General features: G+C 42.0%; 2 protein-coding genes across 2 annotated transcripts in view; one reads left to right on the forward strand and one right to left on the reverse strand.

The window, feature by feature from the left end:
• Window positions 1-383: 383 nt before the first annotated feature.
• Window positions 384-19,993, reverse strand: part of gabra5 (gamma-aminobutyric acid type A receptor subunit alpha5) — a gene marked incomplete at both ends in the record, with an annotated part of 44,276 nt that continues 24,666 nt past the window's right edge. Inside the window, 4 exons of the mRNA XM_079244861.1 lie at window positions 384-674; window positions 1,825-2,036; window positions 2,284-2,436; window positions 10,803-10,946. Of these exons, the coding sequence (XP_079100987.1) occupies window positions 384-674; window positions 1,825-2,036; window positions 2,284-2,436; window positions 10,803-10,946 (800 nt within the window). The remainder of the gene's footprint in view (window positions 675-1,824; window positions 2,037-2,283; window positions 2,437-10,802; window positions 10,947-19,993) is intronic.
• The window catches only part of gabrb3 (gamma-aminobutyric acid type A receptor subunit beta3), a gene marked incomplete at both ends in the record, with an annotated part of 90,214 nt that continues 76,582 nt past the window's right edge, over window positions 6,362-19,993 (forward strand). Inside the window, one exon of the mRNA XM_079244859.1 lies at window positions 6,362-6,456. Within this exon, the coding sequence (XP_079100985.1) occupies window positions 6,362-6,456 (95 nt within the window). The remainder of the gene's footprint in view (window positions 6,457-19,993) is intronic.

Consider the following 19,993-nt stretch of genomic DNA (forward strand, 5'->3'; position numbering starts at 1 on the left):
TAAAAGCCGGTTTTCAGTAACAGCACAGTAAAAACGTTGTTTTGCATAGCATTTGGCCTTGCTGCACTATCAAGTACTGGAGACTCAAGGAGAAAATAAGAATGCCAAATGCTAAAACTTGAAAAGATTTAATAATAAATGGATCAGTAACGAAGTTCTTAATGATTTGCTTAAATAATCTAATTAATGCCTTAATTTAAGTTGGTAATCAAACATGTACAAACTCAATACAAATATGACAACACGTTCCTGTAGCGACACACATGCAATGTTCTCAAATTAACTTAAAAAAAACCCCACCTATAATACAAGGACTAAGTGCTTGGCATTGTTTTTGATTTGGTTCCAGCGATTATTGGGAGAATGAATGGCACTCATATTTCTTACACAGCTCCTTTGATCACTGGTTCCCTATTGAGATACGTAGCCCAGTACACCAGGTTGAAGGTACCAAACAGCACAGGGAATACGATCCTGGACATCTTGTCAATCTTGCTCACACTGTTGTAAGTCTTTTTGGGATCTGGAGCCTTGGCTTCAGCTGGTTTGAGCTGAACTGCTGTGCTGTTTGAGATGGTGGAGATGGATGCATCCTTTGTGAGGTTGGCTGTATAATTCACACTAGTTGGGCAGGTGTTGTTTGGCTTTTTCGAAAGAGCTAAAGGATCTTTTTTCTGTGGAAAACAAACAAACAGATTGTAACAAAATGAACATGAACCCAATTGTTTAAAAAAAAAAAAAAAGAACGTTAAAGTGGATAATAGCCATAGACTGTAAATAAAAAGATGAACATAGCCTCCGTGACATTACCCATAGGTTTCTAAAGAGCTGAATTGAAGGTCAGTGGGCGGTTCCTACCATCGCCATCTTAGCAGGGGCATGTGTGTTGTCTCGCCCGGAAAGTACAAATATGGACAAAGCAGTGGAGCTGAGAGGGGGGCTGTGAGCATCATGGTGGATGCTCGACATCGAGCGAACTTCAAGCTTTCTGTAGCTAAGAGCTAACCGAGCTAACTCAGAGATAACGGGAGCTAACCAGCTAACGGAGGTAAGAGGGCTAAAGCTAAGTCACGTGTTAACTGGCTAAGAACCGCAGTTCTACGTTCTTCCGACTTGAAGCGGGAGATCGGGTACCTGTCAATCAAAAGGACATGCCCCTAATATGCTGAATTTCGAGATTAAATTACTTTTAAACGGGCGAGTTAGAAAACAACTCACTCCCCCCACAGTTGTCATGAAGGAAACCTGACCTATTAAACCTAAAATGGATTTTTGAACCAGGCTGTAAACATGTTTATTTCTGCTGTGAAGTTGGTCTTTTTAACATGGGAGTATATGGGGCTTTGCTCTGTTTTGCTGCCCCTCGTGGATGAAGGGGGAACTGCAGTTTTATGCACTTTTGCACAAGCTTCACCTACCACCGGAGGCTCTGTCCATCTTTCATATGTGTTCTATGATAATGGCACAACATGAAGAGATGGTGAGGATAAAGACAGGAATCGCTGATGAAGCAGCAAAATAGCAGCAGACTGAGCAGTGAATGAACTGAACCAACTTTTAGTTCTACATTCTCATTTAACACGTACCATCCATGGTTGATGAACCTTTTCACCACTGCTTTCTGCCCTCACTCAGGAGGAGGTGAAAAGTGAAAGGAATTTAAATACATTTGACTATGAAATCCACTATGATCATTTTCATCAACCTTACTGTGAAGTAGCGCTCTATGTAACTGCTCAGCGTTAAATGTCTGCCTAAAGTTTTTTCCAAATTTTTCCCCCTTATTGTCTTCACAATGTGAAATCAATATGAAAACACACATACCTTGGGCTGTTGGGCCTCCATTGCTTTTTTCCCATCCCAAGCCCAGCTCCTTTTGGTAAAATAATTCACTGTGGCAAATTCAATGAGGGCAGAAAAAACAAAAGCATAGCACACTGCAATGAACCAGTCCATGGCAGTGGCGTAGGCCACTTTAGGAAGGGAGTTTCGAGCGCTGATGCTGAGGGTGGTCATGGTGAGCACTGTGGTAACACCTGTTGGTGGGGAAAACTGGGTCAATCTTAGTCGTCACATTTGCAATTCAGTTTTTGTTCCAGCAGATTAAGTCCAGGACAATCTAACACACATACCAGAGTATTATCAACAGATCAGAGATACAAAAAAGCAAAAATAAAAAGTCATACATTTTTAACACTGCAACAGCAGTGACATGCATTTTAATACAGTATGAACATTAATGTTCATTTCTCTGCTTGATGCACCAGTTTGCTCCATACTCACCAAAAACTGTTCTTGCTGGCACTGACTCTCGGTTGAGCCAAAATGAAACCTGGGACAGGATTACAGTCATGAAGCACGGCATGTAGGTCTGGATGACGAAGTAGCCGATCTTCCTCTTCAGGTAAAAGTGAGCCATCATCACTGTGTATTGACCTGAACGGAGCAGAAGAGATAAAGTTGGATGAACTTCAGATATTTTCATACATTCGAGTGCTCAGACTGCATGTTTATGTCCACATAATGATGTAAGACAACAAGCACAACAAAGCCTTGTTTGAGAAACCAACTGGATACATGTAGAACTGGCCTCTGCTAAAAAATAATACCTAAAATGAAACGAGTATATATGCAACTACAAGTGTACTGAATACTTTTGGAGTTGTAGAAAACACTTTTTAGATTGTTTAATGTCTAAACATTAATATTTGTGTTACTGGTGAGTAATGAAGGAAGATGACACATAACACATATGAAAAAAGTTTCTGGCTTGCTACAAAAATAAACAACTGGTTACTGTGTATTTTACGCAATTAAAAAAACTGAGAAAATATTAATTCACAAACATAGATAACTGAACAAAATATGTATGGTTTCCAATCTATGATTTAAAAAAAAAAAAATCTCTTTCTTCAGAATTGACAAGGAGATTTTGCTAAAAAGAAAAGAAAATTTAGTTTGTTTTATCTCAAATCATGAGATAAAAGGACAAAAAAAAAAATTAATTTAATTTATCATCTTACGAGATGAGCCTTTCGCTAACTGGACTCCTCATCCTTTTGCAGTAGAACTACATTCAGCTACGCAGTAAGAACTGAGCCGAGTTGGTACTTTTACAGCTTAGCTGTTGTAGGAAATGAGATGCCTGATACTCTACAAGCAGATGCCTGAAGAAACAGCCTCTTGAGCTGCAGATGCTTACCCTGGTCCACATCCTGCTAATAATTGTGGAACAAGGAATTATTTTGTCAATTTGTCTCAAACATTCAGAAAACTATACAGAAAATATATATTATTAATAAAATGAACCTGTTCATTCAGGAAAAAAAGCTGGATTTTTGTTGTTTTTTTCCCCTTTAAGTGAAGGCAATAGGCTTTGGTGCGCATATTCTGCAGGCCTGAAATGTTCTAGAGATGTTCAGGGATGTATGGAATGGATGGAAAGCTGTGTAAGATATCTGCTGTGGACTGCTTGCAGAGATTTTTCACGCAGGCCCGGTAAAAAGGTGCAAAGGTACAAAACCAGCAGCAAATCTTTCATGCCATGTTGTCCTGTCTGCTGTCAAGCATGTTGTTCTTCACTCATTTCTCGCTGGTTTGATAAAGGAAAAGCAACTACAGAAAAGTTTTCTGCACATACTTATTAGTCGTCTGCTAAGGTGCGAGTATTAGCAGCTCACAAGCAAAAAGATACATTAGTGTTAATATGTAGTCATGTCTCTGACTTCTGCGACATTCACTCTCCTTTTAGCTCAGTTTTGGCCTCCAGTAGTTCTTAAACTGGACCAATCCAACGAAGCTAGCTGAACTAAACCTGGGAATGGAGCTCTGGCTAAACGCAAGTTATCAGCTCAGTAAGTCAGCTGAGGTTTTTAGCTTTCAGTAAGAGCACTTTCATGCCAAATGACCAGATTTGACAACGAAAAAACAATCATGATGATATTTTCATGGCAGAAAAAAAAGCAACAAAGCTGCAATTTAAAACCTATTTTTGTTACCATTTATTTTAACTTCCACCAGTAAGCGGACAGACAGACAGACAGACAGGCAGACAGGCAGAGAGACAGACAGACAGACAGACAGGCAGACAGGCAGAGAGACAGACAGACAGACAGACAGACAGGCAGACAGGCAGAGAGACAGACAGACAGACAGACAGACAGACAGACAGACAGACAGACAGGCAGAGAGACAGAGAGACAGACAGACAGACAGACAGGCAGAGAGACAGACAGACAGACAGAGAGACAGACAGACAGGCAGAGAGACAGACAGACAGGCAGGCAGAGAGACAGACAGACAGAGAGACAGACAGACAGACAGAGAGACAGACAGACAGACAGGCAGAGAGACAGACAGACAGGCAGGCAGAGAGACAGACAGACAGAGAGACAGACAGACAGACAGAGAGACAGACAGACAGACAGAGAGACAGACAGACAGACAGAGAGACAGACAGACAGGCAGAGAGACAGACAGACAGACAGAGAGACAGACAGACAGGCAGAGAGACAGACAGACAGACAGACAGACAGACAGGCAGAGAGACAGACAGACAGAGAGACAGACAGACAGACAGACAGACAGACAGGCAGATAGACAGACAGACAGACAGACAGGCAGAGAGACAGACAGACAGAGAGACAGGCAGAGAGACAGACAGACAGACAGACAGACAGACAGACAGACAGACAGACAGGCAGAGAGACAGACAGACAGAGAGACAGACAGACAGACAGACAGACAGGCAGAGAGACAGACAGACAGAGAGACAGACAGACAGACAGACAGACAGACAGGCAGAGAGACAGACAGACAGGCAGATAGACAGACAGACAGACAGACAGACAGGCAGAGAGACAGACAGACAGAGAGACAGGCAGAGAGACAGACAGACAGACAGACAGACAGACAGACAGGCAGAGAGACAGACAGACAGAGAGACAGACAGACAGACAGACAGACAGGCAGAGAGACAGACAGACAGACAGGCAGAGAGACAGACAGACAGAGAGACAGACAGGCAGAGAGACAGACAGACAGAGAGACAGACAGGCAGATAGACAGACAGACAGGCAGAGAGACAGAGAGACAGACAGACAGACAGGCAGAGAGACAGAGAGACAGACAGACAGACAGGCAGAGAGACAGACAGACAGACAGGCAGAGAGACAGACAGACAGAGAGACAGACAGGCAGAGAGACAGACAGACAGAGAGACAGACAGGCAGAGAGACAGACAGACAGACAGACAGGCAGAGAGACAGACAGACAGACAGACAGGCAGAGAGACAGACAGACAGACAGGCAGAGAGACAGACAGACAGACAGACAGACAGACAGGCAGAGAGACAGACAGACAGAGAGACAGACAGACAGGCAGAGAGACAGACAGACAGAGAGACAGACAGACAGGCAGAGAGACAGAGAGACAGACAGACAGGCAGAGAGACAGACAGACAGACAGAGAGACAGACAGACAGGCAGAGAGACAGACAGACAGACAGACAGACAGGCAGGCAGACAGACAGACAGACAGACAGACAGGCAGAGAGACAGACAGACAGGCAGAGAGACAGACAGACAGACAGACAGACAGACAGGCAGGCAGACAGACAGACAGACAGGCAGGCAGACAGACAGACAGACAGACAGACAGGCAGGCAGACAGACAGACAAGCAGATAGATTCTCATTTCAAAGTGAGATGAAATGTTGGAGGAAGGAAAGAGGAAAACAGGTTAGCTGAGGAATCATCACATCCTGTTAACAAACTGAAGATTGCGTTTGAAGGATTTTTTTCTGGAAAAATCCCGCCGAGCCGGCGAGTCTGATAAACTATAGAAAATCCACAGATGACTGCTGCTTTCTCCTGGCAAAATCGGATTTTTCTGTCTCGCTAATCCCTTGTCACAATCTGCATGCTGTATATCTCTCTCACTCTCCCTCTGTCTCTCTCTTTCTATGTGCAAGAGTATGTGTCTGTGAGTGCGTTAGTGTGTGTGTGTTGCCACAGAGTCCATCCCATTCTGTCAGGCCAGGCCACTCTTGATTGGGGACGTGCATCCTTGCCTTGCCTGAGTGATAACACTCAAACAGACCTGGGTCAGCAGTGATTACACGCAGGTGCACAGATGCCTGAAGCGGAGGGGGGCTGAGAGGGACTGGGGCAAAGTTTGGATGGTCTCTGCGATGCAACGAGGAGCATCATGTCCTCAGTGAAAGAGGCACCTGTGTTGCCTTCACTCAGCGGACGACTCGCCAGCAGCTTTGCTCTGCGGTGGCACAGCCGGGGAACTCTGCTCTGATCTGACCGCCTGCTGGGACTGCAAGTGGATGGAAACCTCCAAGGTGTAAAAACAATGCGGTTGTGGTGGATTTTACTGTTTGGTTTTCGGAGCGTCTGTGGAGAACTGCCGTTCATCGCGGAGAACAACGCAGCCATGTTGGTCAACTGGTGAGTAAAGATCCAAACCAAACTACGCTTCTTATTTTAAAATCTGGAGGCACTGATCTGCATAATGTAACCAAATGATGAGGTTTACTCATCCCGATTCGCATTCCTGTGTCCATATTTCCTCCACGTTGGCTAAACCTGAGAGGTCAGAGGTCACTGCGACCACATGAGAGCAGAGCATGTTGCTGAGCTATTCCTGGCTTGTTAAAGAGGGCTTGAACCTCAGATTAGCAACCTAATTAAGATCACACTGGCTCTGTGTGACTCGCCTTCCTTTTTTAGCTAGCTGACTCCGCTATGAGTAAAAAGGGACAAACAATCTAAAGTTTGCTCGAATTCTGGGTCTTCCACAACCATGAGCATGCGCGGTTTTTACTGCAGCTGTGGAAAAGAAGCGGTGTGGCATACCTAGCAACAAACACTTAGCTCCCATACATCATCCACTGTAAACATTTCCTCTCCTGTCAGAAGCAAAATGAAGCAATCTAACTATTCCTATTTGTGGCACAGCTATAGGAACCCCCTCCTCTGTGATAGTGAGCACCAACCACCACGCAGCAGGAGTGTATTATTCTTTACGTAACAGAATTAAGCCGATGCCGCTTGCCCCTCGTTCCACGAGACTCCTCCACAGTAGCCAATCCGCGAGCTGTGACGTCACTCGGTAAAAGCACAACCGATGGGCCCGCATACAGATTAACCCTACAGACCCAATGGCTCAGACCACGGATAAGTGATTTTTTTTTGTCCCCCCCCTCCCCTCGCGTTCCTCCCACCTCTCCCTATTCCACCCTCTCTTTTCTCTTGGCAGCCTCAGAGACAGCTGGCTCTGTGTGGGAGGCACTCTCAAATCCTTGTGATTCATTCATTGTCTCTATCCAGTGTGATTTGAAAACATTTTTTTCACACAACATCTTTAGATGATACACACTGTAATAACACACACACACACACACACGCACACAGAGAATAACAGGGTTGAAGTGGAGGCTTAAAATTACAGCTCCTGTCTGATACTGTTCTGACTGGTGCTGCAATAGAGAAAGAAAATGTTGCTTGAGAGATAAATAGCATGAAAAGAAAGGAAAATGACACTTAATTGCATAGAAATATTATGCTTAGCTCTTAATGTGTTGGGGAAAAAAAATGCACTTTTAATTTATTTTAATGTCGACAAGTGTTCTCTGGGTGCGTTTCCATTACACCTAGAATTACGCAAAAACTAAATATCGCAATAAAAAACCTTAATGGAAACACCTACATTTAGAAAAAAGTATCATATGTTGTTAAAACATTTTTATGCTCTCATGAGGTAGCTTTTCAGACGTTTCGATATAGAAACAGATCGCAAAAGTGCAATGGATTTTTTTTTTTCTCATTTACGTGTCGGTAAAGATGGCGCGGTGTGGAACGAATAACAGCGAATTTCAGAGTTTTAGAAAAGAAAATGATGGCGAAGAGCTTTGAAAAGCCACAGCAGCGAGAAAACCTCAAAATAACGCTACGTGGCAATTTTCGCAAAATCTCACGAGAGCAACGCAATTTTACAAGACTTGAGGCTAATGCACTAAACACTGTTCAATGGAAACACCCACAAATTATTGTTAGCTTTTGTTTTGCTGACTGAATTTATACCAGGTAATTTGTACGACGCGTCAAAACGAAGGGTATGATTAGCCTTATAGCCTAACAGATGGGATGCAATTCCTGTGTTACGGTGTGTTCAGACTAAACGCGTTTTGAGCGTCAAGAGTGGCAGGTTTCCATGTAAAGTCTATGTGGAGGCGCGGCAAGGGGGCGTCGAGCTTTCTCGCATCGCGTTTTGGGTGTCGGCGTTCCGCGCGGAACGTGCCGAAAATTTAAGAAGGTTTTTAAGCTTGACGCGCATTCCGCGCAGAACACGCTTTAAAAGCCAGAGAAAGCTGAACTTCTGCCGCTTGACGCATGGCGCCAATCAGCTCGCAGCTCCTGGAGGATTCCTGTGGTGAACCCAGACACGGGGCTGAGATGCGATTACTCCGTGTAATATTTAGGATAACCATTCCTTGCTAAAAAGCTGAATGTTACTGATATGGCAACGTAGCAGGATGCGTTGCCAAGCAACGCTTTGTTTGGGGCGGCTCTTGTTGCATTAACAGTGACTGGCACTGCCCTACGACAATGTTCTCTAGCTTTATTTATTAAATAAAACCATGCCATCACTCTACTGAATCCGCCATCATTCAGACTGACCGGAAGAAAAGCTCCGCCTTCCCCTCCCTCTTTTCCGCCGCGTTTGCCGCTCGCTCCAGAAAAGCGGCAAATGTGGCAGGAGGGTTGGGAGCGTGTTGGGCGTCGGACACCAAAGTGGCAGTTTAGTGACCAGCGGTCTGAACACACCGTTACTGTCGCTTAACATGGCGCTTTTCATTATACGTGCAGGATGTAGTGACATCTGGTGGCATCGTACCAGATTACCACCAAGAGACCCCTCAAACTCAGCATCTTGTAGTGCTAATGACAGATGTAAACCCAGCATGTTTCCACCCATCTGTCCAACAAATCTGAAGGATATTTTTGTAAATGTCACTGAACACGACATGGGCATCAGATACGTTTCAGCTGTTGCATTTCAGCTGGCAGCGTTAGCCCAAACAACTGAGTAAATGTGGTGTTTAGATATGTTGTTGTTATGCTTTCACGTCATCAAGTATTGGCCATGTTTACTCAGGAGACCTGGAGAGAGTTGATATTCTGAATCATGTTTGTAACAGTTCCCCTTTACACCATGCTGGAATCATTTTTGTATAATCTTTATTTATTCATTCAGACCGAGTGCAGAATGTTGAGGTGGATGTTGATGTAAATGTTTGTATGGTTGTGCCTGGTTGTTCTCATCTTCAGCATCGTTCTCAATGCAGAACAACAAGAACCTCCTAAACCAGGAGTGTCAGTTTACAGTTTATAACAGGTGTAAGATACACCAGATTTTGGTTTGAAACGGACCAAACCAGTAAAAATAACAGCACAATAACCTATAAATAAAAAAAACAAAACTTATTTTTAATATGTGTCAGTGCAAAAAAGTACAAGTATATTTTGTTATTAAATATATGATTATAAAACTATATGAATAATCTGGAATTTCTTGGTAAAAATGAGCACAGTTTTCACAAAATTTAGCCTTTTAAAGAAATTCCTGCACCCCCTGAAGTGTCTCTGAGTACCTTCCAGGTACATGTCGTCCCAACAAAGAAACACTGCTGTGTGGTAAAGAGAACACAGCAGATCTCTGTTTTCTAAATTCTGTTTTAATAAAAACGTACATTAATGACACTCAATGCTGGCCTCTAAAAATGCAGGAAATGAGCAATAACAGCTTCTGTTTCACAGCTCTGCTGTTGTTTAATTCTTCTTCATAAACATTAAATAATGTCAGGCTGAAGGCCTTTACACACCGGGACCAATGCGAAGAAACGACACAAGACTTCAAATTACTCGGAGGTGAACTATCAACGTTTCTCTCTATTTGCACCAAGTGTGATGCGAAATTGTGAATAAATGATGAAAATTCTGAAACTCTCAAGCTGGATTCCACATCAACAACATCAGGCTGATGCTGCAAAAGAAAAGACAAAAAGAGGGGCTGAGTTTGTCCAGTTCTAGAGGAGAGAGGAGAACTTGGTGAGTTTCATTGTTCTGAAGCTGGAAAAGCGCTTCAGGACGGACTTTAGGACGTCTGTGGGACAGTTGGAGGATCTGCTTTAGCAGCTAACTGCTTGCTTTAAGAAGCAGAGAAGACATGATAAAGTCGCTCGGCCATGATGATTCTGAATGAAATAGCAGTGAAAGTGACGCCTGTATCTCACAGCCGGTGATCTCAGTCAACACGCCTTCTCTGGTTGATTTTATGTCTGTCAGATGCAAATATTAAGAAAAATCTACCTCAGTTTAAAAAAAAATGTCTAAAAATTTGCTAAATCATTGGATGTAATTTTGTCGCTGAACTGAAAATATCACCATATAAATTATTCAGACGAGTAGGTGTGTAAAGGCCTTAACAATGACCTCATCTGCTGACATTTTGTCTCACTCTGATGGCGTCTGAAGACTTTTTAACCTGCATTCATGCTGATGACTTTTTTTTAATCCGAGGTCTTCATTTATCTCCTTCCAAACAATGAAACACCTTTTTACGCTTTTCTCTGGAGTTTTCATGAAACAGAAAACTTATCTTCAGCCCACATGTGCTGCAGATGTTTACTTTTATAGGCCACTCAGAAAAGCATCACTGGACACGTCTGTTATCTTTACAGAGGAAAATTGTTTCGCAAGCTGAGAGATAACTCAGTTTACTGTCGCCTCACCTCGGCTGGTGAAGATGTCTTCTGTCCCCGCTGTCTGACCGATCAGATGGTACTGGTTGAGTCGGGAGCCTTCTTCTGCCACCACCACTGACTTGGCTGCACCCTGAGTCCATGTGTAGACCACTTCTGAGACAGGATATGCATCTGCAAAACCACAAATATTCACTTTTGTGATCAACTATAAATGTCCATCTTTTACAGAAACAGAAAGGGCAGTGAAACAAGGAGAAGACTTTTACATCCAACTGGAAGCTTGCTGGAAAAAAAAACGTGCTTTAGACTCAGTCTAAAGTAAGATCTGAGAATCACAGGAACACACACAAGCTCAAAAGAGCAAAAATACTCTAGAAACCATGATAAAGTACAGATAACCGATGTTCAGGAAGAGCAGGAATAAATGAGAAGAGGTAGATGTGACCATACGGGTACGATGGAGGCGTCTAACATCCAGTCCTACACCAGGGTGACGATGCAGAGACTGGTGGGGACTTCACATTAAAATGACAAGCGGAAAAGAGCTGAAGGACAATGACATGGACTTTGTTGTTAGGGCAGAAATGTCAGCAGCTCGTATCCAACAAACAGCTCAAATCACTCAAACAGAGCAGTGTCCAAAGTGAGATCTGTGGTTTAACATTTAGAGAAGACACGAGGATGTGCTGCTGTGCAGGACGGTTTGTCCTGTAACATGTCAGCAGTAACATCATGATACCGTAAAATCAGACCAGATGAGAGTCATCTGGACAGACTAAATATGTCTGGAGAACCATTGAAGCATGAAAGGTTTGATCAAGCATTTCTGTCCTTTAGTGGACTTCTGTCTCCCAGCATGACAGCGAGAGCCATCCACCGGGAACGGTGGAGACACTGAATGGCTTCAGATCTGATCATCCAATGAAAATGTTTCACCTCTCCTTCAGCGCTCCACACGTTTGTAGCATTAAAGGCAGTGTAGATGTTTTCTAGGAGCAGTTTTTAGTATTTTGCTTAAATTCCCTTCACGTCCCGACTGCAACCGATTGGTTAAACGCTCTAATCAAAGATACTTTATTCATCCCCGAGGGGAAATTCAAAGTTCAAACCAGCTCGTCCAAGGCTTGACATACAGACATGTAACATTAATGACAAAAGAAGAATACAGAACCAAGCTGAAACTTAAGGGACGCAGCCAGTCTTTCACCGGCGCCGCCTTATAACAGATAAGAACAGAGACACAATAGGATCCTAAGGGCTCAAGGGAAAAAAGGTCATATAACTCCGGACCGCGCCACTAGATGACGCAGTCCAAAGAGACAGAGAAAAATACCAAGCACATACTCAAACAAGACACACAAAGTCCAGGGAGGCGGTGAGTCATGTGGGAGGGGACCGGGGGTGGATGAGGAGGGGGACAGAGCATCTATGAACATCTCTTCTTCCATTCTCAGGGGGGGTTGTACCGGCCCAAGGCCATTGGGAAGCCGAATCCAGATATGACTGTTTGGGTTCTAGGCAAGGAAAACAATTTGCCCTCGGCCTTGAGTCCATAGCAGGTCTCAGGCTGGCAGCTCCAAACAGCCGAATGGGGGGGGGGGTCAACACAGAAACACAGATATAATCAGTTTAATCACCTCTGGAATGGACAGGAGTTAAAATCACCATCCAATCATTTTAACCGGTCTCTTCTAAATGATTGGATGATGTCAAATGCAACTCCCATTTGTCCCTCCCCCTTCAATCCATCTGCACATGCCCGTTCTTGTGCACAAATTGCTCTCACTCAGAGGTTTGGAGAACTTGTAAAGGTACCGAAATCAGAACCAGAGTCAGGCTAGCTACATTAGCTAGCATATTACTGTGGTTCCCAAACTTTTCAAGTCCAGTGTAGAGAGAAAAATAAAACGCTTCCTCGTGTGGCTGATAGACTAACTGCACATTCAAATCTTGGATGGATGGATGGACGGGAGGATAGACGGACAGATGGATGGCTTGAAGGACGGATGGATGGATAGATGGATGGATGAAGGACGGAAGGATGGATGGATGGATGGATGGATGGATGGATGGATGGATGGATGGATGGACGGATGAATGGACAGATGGATGAACGGATGGATGGATGGATGAATGAATGGATGGATGGATGGATGGATGGATGTATGGATGGATGGATGGATGGCTGGAAGGACAGATGGATGGACGGATGGATGGATGGATGAATGAATGGATGGATGGATGGATGGATGGATGTATGGATGGATGGATGGATGGATGGCTGGAAGGACAGATGGATGGACGGATGGATGGATGGATGCATGGATGGATGGATGAATGGATAGATGGATGGATGGCTGGACGGACAACTGGATGGATGGAAGGATGGAAGGATAGATGGACGGACAGATGGATGGAAGTGCAGATATGAAGTAAAACAGAAGAATACGGCAGACAGGACGTGTTCTGTACATACAAGTATTTTATCCACTCAGCCTCCAGATGTGAACTTTCTCGCGTAACATGTGGCTGTAAATCAGCTCCAAAATGTCTTCTAATGGGGAACCCGCTTTATGTGAGTGTGTGATGAATGAAGTAAGCGTCTGATGAGCATAAATCTCTACATCACACACATTCATCTTTCATATCTAAAGTTTTGAAGCAATTCTGGTTAAGCCATTACATAATGTGACTTCAGTCTTCCAACATACAACCTAAAGTCTTGACCTTTTGTCTCTAGAGTGTTTAAGTGCAGATCAAGTCATCATGAGCATAAAGGAAATGAACATTGAGTAGTGGACAACATGAATTGTGTACATTATTTTCATGACATGATGATTATGTGTGTTGTAACTCTGTCGTGGACATATTTAAGACAATGCTGCGCTGTCTTTAAGATGATAATCCACACGCTGGTGGACTCAGGTCAAACTAAATTGCAGTTAAGTCTTGTAACACAACAGTTGCTGGATTAGTGCAGCACTGTGTGATTGGACGCTGCAGTACGACTGACACACAGATTTAGTGCATCTTCTTTACAGTGTGGAGTTTGCAGTACAGCATCAGCGCGAGAGGCTTCTGTATCTGCAGAACTGCCGGTTTCCAGTACAACCAAAAGGCTTATAACGCTGTACATCAGCACAAACAGGCAGCTGCAAACGGAACAGGACCTTAGCTGTGTTTCACACTGAGAAACTGCATATTTTGTGTCCCATTTACACAAAGCATCTATGTGCATTGTGAAAGCAAAAGCTGCATGTGTTTATTTATAGGTGGGCAGGTGGACTTTAAATGTAGCCAGGATTGGGACTGAATTATCTGTACAAACATCATCTTTACACCTATTAAAAGAATCTGTTTTATAGAGGTGTTATTAATTGGTAAAGATGTGGGTCTGTATGGCAGCTGTGTGGGAGGTTGTTAGTTCTCCAATATCATGTGATCTCTGAAACATTTCCACATCTGTCCGGACACTTTCAGCTATTTTTGCTTTCAGTAATCCCATTCATTGTTCCTATTTTATTTTTTTTTTGTCTTGTCCAGCATTTAAGCAGGCAGAATGATTTTTTGAATGCTGTATTCTGATGGGAAAATGTACTTTGCCAAGGGAAGCATTACAGATATAATGCTCCCCTTGATATTCTGGATTCTTATTATATTTTTTCTATTTATTTTACATAATCATTTGTATTAAAAAGTTTGTATTGCTGGACAGGACCGGAGAGGACAGAAGAGAGACAGAAAGAGAATAAAGGAGAAGAGAAAACAGAAAAAAAAAAAAAGAGAGAAAAAGAGAAAAAGAGAAAAAGAACCTAAAACAACCTACATACATTTGCATGTACATAAGCGCACATACACACCCGCCTCATTCATTGTTACTTCTCATTAAGATGCCTTCTCCCACTAAAGATCAGCCTCAACCCAATGAAGCCAAATGTATCATGTTTGATCCATACTGTTTCTGAGACTTTATGGTAGAAACTTTACTCAAAACCCCGTGGTGTACCATAAGATACTGGTCTCCTGCATTCTGGTGGTTACCAAAATGCATAGGACCACACTACAATCATTTTGATCTATCACACTGGAATAAATGGTAAAAATACCAAAAAATAAATCGTTCATTTTTTTCAGATTTTATTCACAGGTCAAATAAAGATTTCAGTTTTAAAAAATTGGACTTTTCTCCCCAGCTGTTCTAAGGTTGGACTTTAAAGGGTTAAGTTAGGGTGCATTAACTAACTTACACCTCCTTACCGCATGGAAGAGGCCGGGGAGTGTATCCATGTGGACTGAGATCATGTTCATGCTGCACTTTAGCTAAACGAGCCGAACCATTAGAACAATATATCCCCATTCTCACCACAGATGGCGCTGCAGTAGTATTTAGCAAAAGAGAGAACAAGACCAGTGTGAAGAAGAAAACTTGGAGTTAAAGTTTCACATGGAGACAAAAATATTGCTGTTTTGGGTTTTTTATTGTGTCTTATGCAAGTATACTGCAGAAATACACTGTAATAATGGACGCAGTATGAACACCAGACGAGGCAGAGGACTCCTAACACCATCGCTATGTATTTACCCACAATGCAACACTACATTGCATTGTAGCACTGCTTTATGGAACTCCCTTCCTCTCAGCCTGAGATGGGCTGAGTTGGCGATCTCTTTTAAAAAGCAGCTCAAGACATATCTTTTTAATCTTGCTTTTACTTAGTTTTATTTGTTTTTATGTTTTTTCTTAATGTTTTGTTTTTATGTTGTTTTAGTGTTTTGTTTTGTTGTGAAGTGCTTTAATGATTTTTACCTTGAAAGGTGCGATATAAATAAACCTTTACTGACATCAAATGCAGGAAGTGAACTTTGTTTTTTGTAGTCCACTTCCTGTATTTGGTCTGCTTGAAACGGAACGTGACCTGCGTTTGTTGGAGTCCACTTCTTTGATCCAAATCAGAATTTATTTGGCGCGTTCACATTTCCCCAACGAGGAATGTGCCCGTAAAAACAAAAACCCACAGTTCTTATTTTATAAAAACGAAACATTCATATCTCGTTTGACCATTTACAAAGAGAGTGGACTTCCTTCTTCTTCGTGTTTTAAGACGGGCTTGGAAAGCAGAACTTTGCTCGTCATACATCCCAACAAATATGAACAATGTGCAGGTTATATGTATTTATCAAGCCCAATGTGTAAGCTATTATGGACATGGGTTCCTGAAAAAAAATCCTCCTGAAAGTAGAAATAGACTTGTTTAGTCGCCATCCTGTAGGTTATGGTTGGATTCATCTGCAGCCGTCGCTGCTCTGAGGTGGAACTTTTACCTAAAGGAGGCATGTTTGCATGAATGGCAGCAGGAGAAGGTGAACTCATATGCATATGTTATGAGTCTGAAATGGAGTGTGAGCTCAGCTGAGTGGATAAAAAGCACGATTGAACTATTTTACAGTAACACTGAGTGAAATCATTTTTCAGTGTTTCCTCTTTTCAAATCAGAAAAAAATGGTGATGATGATGTAAAAGTGGAATTTGGGCCAGTAAACCTCATGCCAAGTTGGCAAGACGCAGATTGTTCCATCTTTAGCTGTCCCTGGATGGCATGAGACTCAGACATGAGAAATTACCGAGGATTTGCCGGAGTCATACATGTCTCCTGAAGCGGAGCCATGCGGTTTCAGGAACAGCTCAGAATTCACAGAAAAAGAAAACGCCACTCATAACTCAGCTCCCTTTTTCTCAATTATTCTTATTTTTATGGATTTTTTAACCTTTATTTAAAGGAAGAACACGAACAAGGCTTTGAAAAGGTTTTCAAGCAAATTTTGAAAAAATGTTTTTAAAAGTTGCTAAAAGTACATTTTGAAAACAGAGATGTTTTCTGCTGACTGGTTGGGAGTGAGTAAACCCAGCCGAGTTGTGTTGTCAGGGAGGGGGGGCGAAAAGAACGGGAAGCCGGTGTCCCAGAAAGCCTCAGATCAGCTGAAACACTGCAGATTAAACACTCACCTGTTCTCAGCTACATTTCAGTACTTTTTATTCAAAGTTATTCTAAGTTTATTTTAAGTAAATCTGCAAGAATTTATCACGATTTATCTAAAATTTTTTCATTTTCCTTTAATTTTATTATAAACTATGCTTTTATTTTCTAATGTTTTACTGTCTGTAAAGCACTTTGAATGAGCCTGTCGATGAATTGTGCTATATAAATAAACTTTTTACGACTTTTACACAACAAGCCACATTCCCCATCTACCAAAGGAAAAAGATGCAGAGCGAGCTGCTGGCCAGTCGGATCTTATTAAGCTCAGACTCGGTTTATAAACAAGTTTCCATTCTCCAGTATTCCCCTCATGCAACGTTGCTTCTACCCAGTTTTTACTATTTCCATCCATCTCTTTGAAAACCATCCTTTAAACACAAATAAAAAGAAGGTACAGAGACCCTAGTGGGGAGGAAGGTGCTGCAGCAGGTTGTACAACCGAAACGATGCAGAAATAACGTCACTTTGATGCTTTGTGGTGGGAGAAATAGAAATCTTTGACAACTTTCTTTACCTGAAGTGGTAAAACAACCCATTTCCAGTTACCTTTGTTTTAAGTTTGGGAAGCAAAAGCACTTGGTTCCATCTAGTTAAAGATCACGATCAGGGCAGCATGAGGTCACTGGAAAAACTGTTGTCACACAGAGATGTTGATACCATCATCAGTTCCTACTGTCGTACTCGTCACCCGGGTAACGGAGACAGTGTTGCAGAGGTTTCATGCTTTTAGTTTATGAACATCATGTGCCTTTGTTGTGGTTATTCAGCTTTTAACTTCGTCTGCATTTTACATTCTGTCTTGTGAGGTTCTTCCAAGTAAAGAAAACAATCTCGGTATTTGGAAACAGGAGAACAAAGATAGTATATGGATGCAGTATTTCTGGTATCATTTCTCGTATTTCTGCTCGGAAAGCTTTGTGTTTGTCCGCTTTTCTGTCCAATATCAATAGTAAAATGAAGCAGAAAAGAGGAAAAGGTCTAATAAACACTACTTGATGTGACTCATTGTGAAAAACAAGCTGCTGGACTGACTGAGTTAACAGGCTGTGGGGAAATGAGAAAAATTCAGTCTAATTTTACTTTCAATTTGCACTTCAGGTCTGCAGGTAAACACACTTCCTCCATTCATTTGTGAAGTGGGAACCATTATTTCAACTATCAATGAGACCAGAACAGAAACACCAGCAGGAACTGAATTATTAAACCCTCCATACAAAAATAACAAGACTAGAGAAAAAAAGAAAAAACATCAACGCACACTTACCAATAAACTTTGTGTTTCACATTAAGTCTAAACTAATTTAAAGGTATCATTGCATAAATTCTGATGAAACATAAGAATGCATCTTACATGAATAATTTAGTAAAAGAAATAATTAACAAAAAAGTACATTTTTAAAAAAATATATTTTTTTATAGTAGGCAATAGGCTGCTATTTTATTTAGAATTATTGCTTTTTAGCCATATTGTGAAGTGACCGCTAAGCAGTCTGTGGACACTTCATGTGATAAAAAAAATTTAAAAAGAACATGAAAACAAACAACCATCTAAAGCAGTTATCTAAGCCAGGACTTCTTTCTCTTCACCTCTCTTCACGCACTGAGGTGCATTTACAAAAAAAGAAACTCTAACAAGCTCAAAGACTGTCAAACAACCACTGAGCAAACAGTTTAAAGATATTATCTGTATTTATTGACCAAAATGATGAATAAGATGTTAATTATTGAGCTTTTAAGGAACTTTCAGGAAGACGTTTAGTAGTTACCTTTCAACCAAACAAGATTAATTAACCAGTTACGAAGCTGTTTTGGCCTAACTGGATTTTTGTTTTCACCCTGTGTTAACCTAACTCTCTTCTGGCTCTGGCTCCATTTGGACACTTGTAGTCTCATAACGCAAACAAAAAATAAGCTAGAAAATCACTGTCAGACTGCAGACCTTCAAAAAGCAGCTCATTTCCACCCATTTCCAACCTGTTCTAGTCCTACATTCATTTTATACGGAAAGATTGTAAGATTAGAGATACATTGATAATGAATCCTGGTGTTTTGGCTTTGTTGTGATGTCTGTTCCTATTCATACCTTTATTTTTTCTCTTGCAGTGATAAAAACTCTTTAGATCCCCTATTTTCCCTGTTCTGGATGGTTGTATCCAGAATGTTGCCGGGATCCACTTTGATCAATCATAACTTTTGGCCAAAAATCCTGACCTTTTATTGTGGAGTTTTATTTATATATACTGAAAACGGACCCATCTCGGATCGATAAAGACTCTTTCAAAAGATTCCTGGTTCCAATTGGTGGGCCGGATCACTCCCAACATTTTATAGAACCTAAATCAGACCAAGATCCATTCATCATGAAAATCCATCCAGTAGTTTTTACGCAGCGTTGCAAACAAATAAACAAATAAACAGATAAACGTTGGCAAAAACATAACCTCCACGGTGGAGATGATAAGCCCATAAATTATAGAAAACGGAAGTGTAATGTCTATCTGTCTATCAATTCAATTCAATTCAATTCAGTTCAATTCAATTCAGCTTTATTTGTATAGCGCCACTTCACAACAATGTTGTCACAGGGCACTTTACATACAAATCATTTCAAGCCAATTCATACATATCCTATAATAGAAACCAACTGGTTGCATCGAGTCATGACTTGGATCCAATCCTCCATCCTGAGCTGCAAAAGGCGACAGTGGGAAGGAAAAAACAAAAAACTCCCTTTTAACAGGAAGAAAACCTCCGATCATCAGTTTGGCAGGTTGTTTTCACCATCGTGGAACAATGGAGGAAAAGAGTCTGGCTAGTAATTTAGCCTCCTGTAGTGGTGGTGGAAGAACGCATCTTTCTCTGGTAGAGTGTAACTGTGGAGGAGAGCAACTCTGGATGCATGGAGGAGTTATTGCTTTGCAGACCAGAAGCAGAGCCTTGGTGCTGCGACTGGAAGGCAGTAAAGCGTGATTAGCAGCAGAGTGACACAAGCTCTTTTAGGCTTGTTGAAGACATGCTGCTGCCTTCTGAATCATCTGCAGAGGTTTTACCGAGCATGCAGGCAGACCTTCCAGTGAGGTAGCTTACAGTAGCTAATGTATGAAAAGACCAGAGCCTGAAGCGAGAGCTGTGTCATGTGTTCTGTCAGGTACGACCTTATTCTTCTGATGTCCCAGGGAG

Source organism: Telmatherina bonti, assembly GCF_933228915.1.
Source record: "Telmatherina bonti genome assembly, chromosome: 8".
Lineage (NCBI taxonomy): Eukaryota > Metazoa > Chordata > Actinopteri > Atheriniformes > Telmatherinidae > Telmatherina > Telmatherina bonti.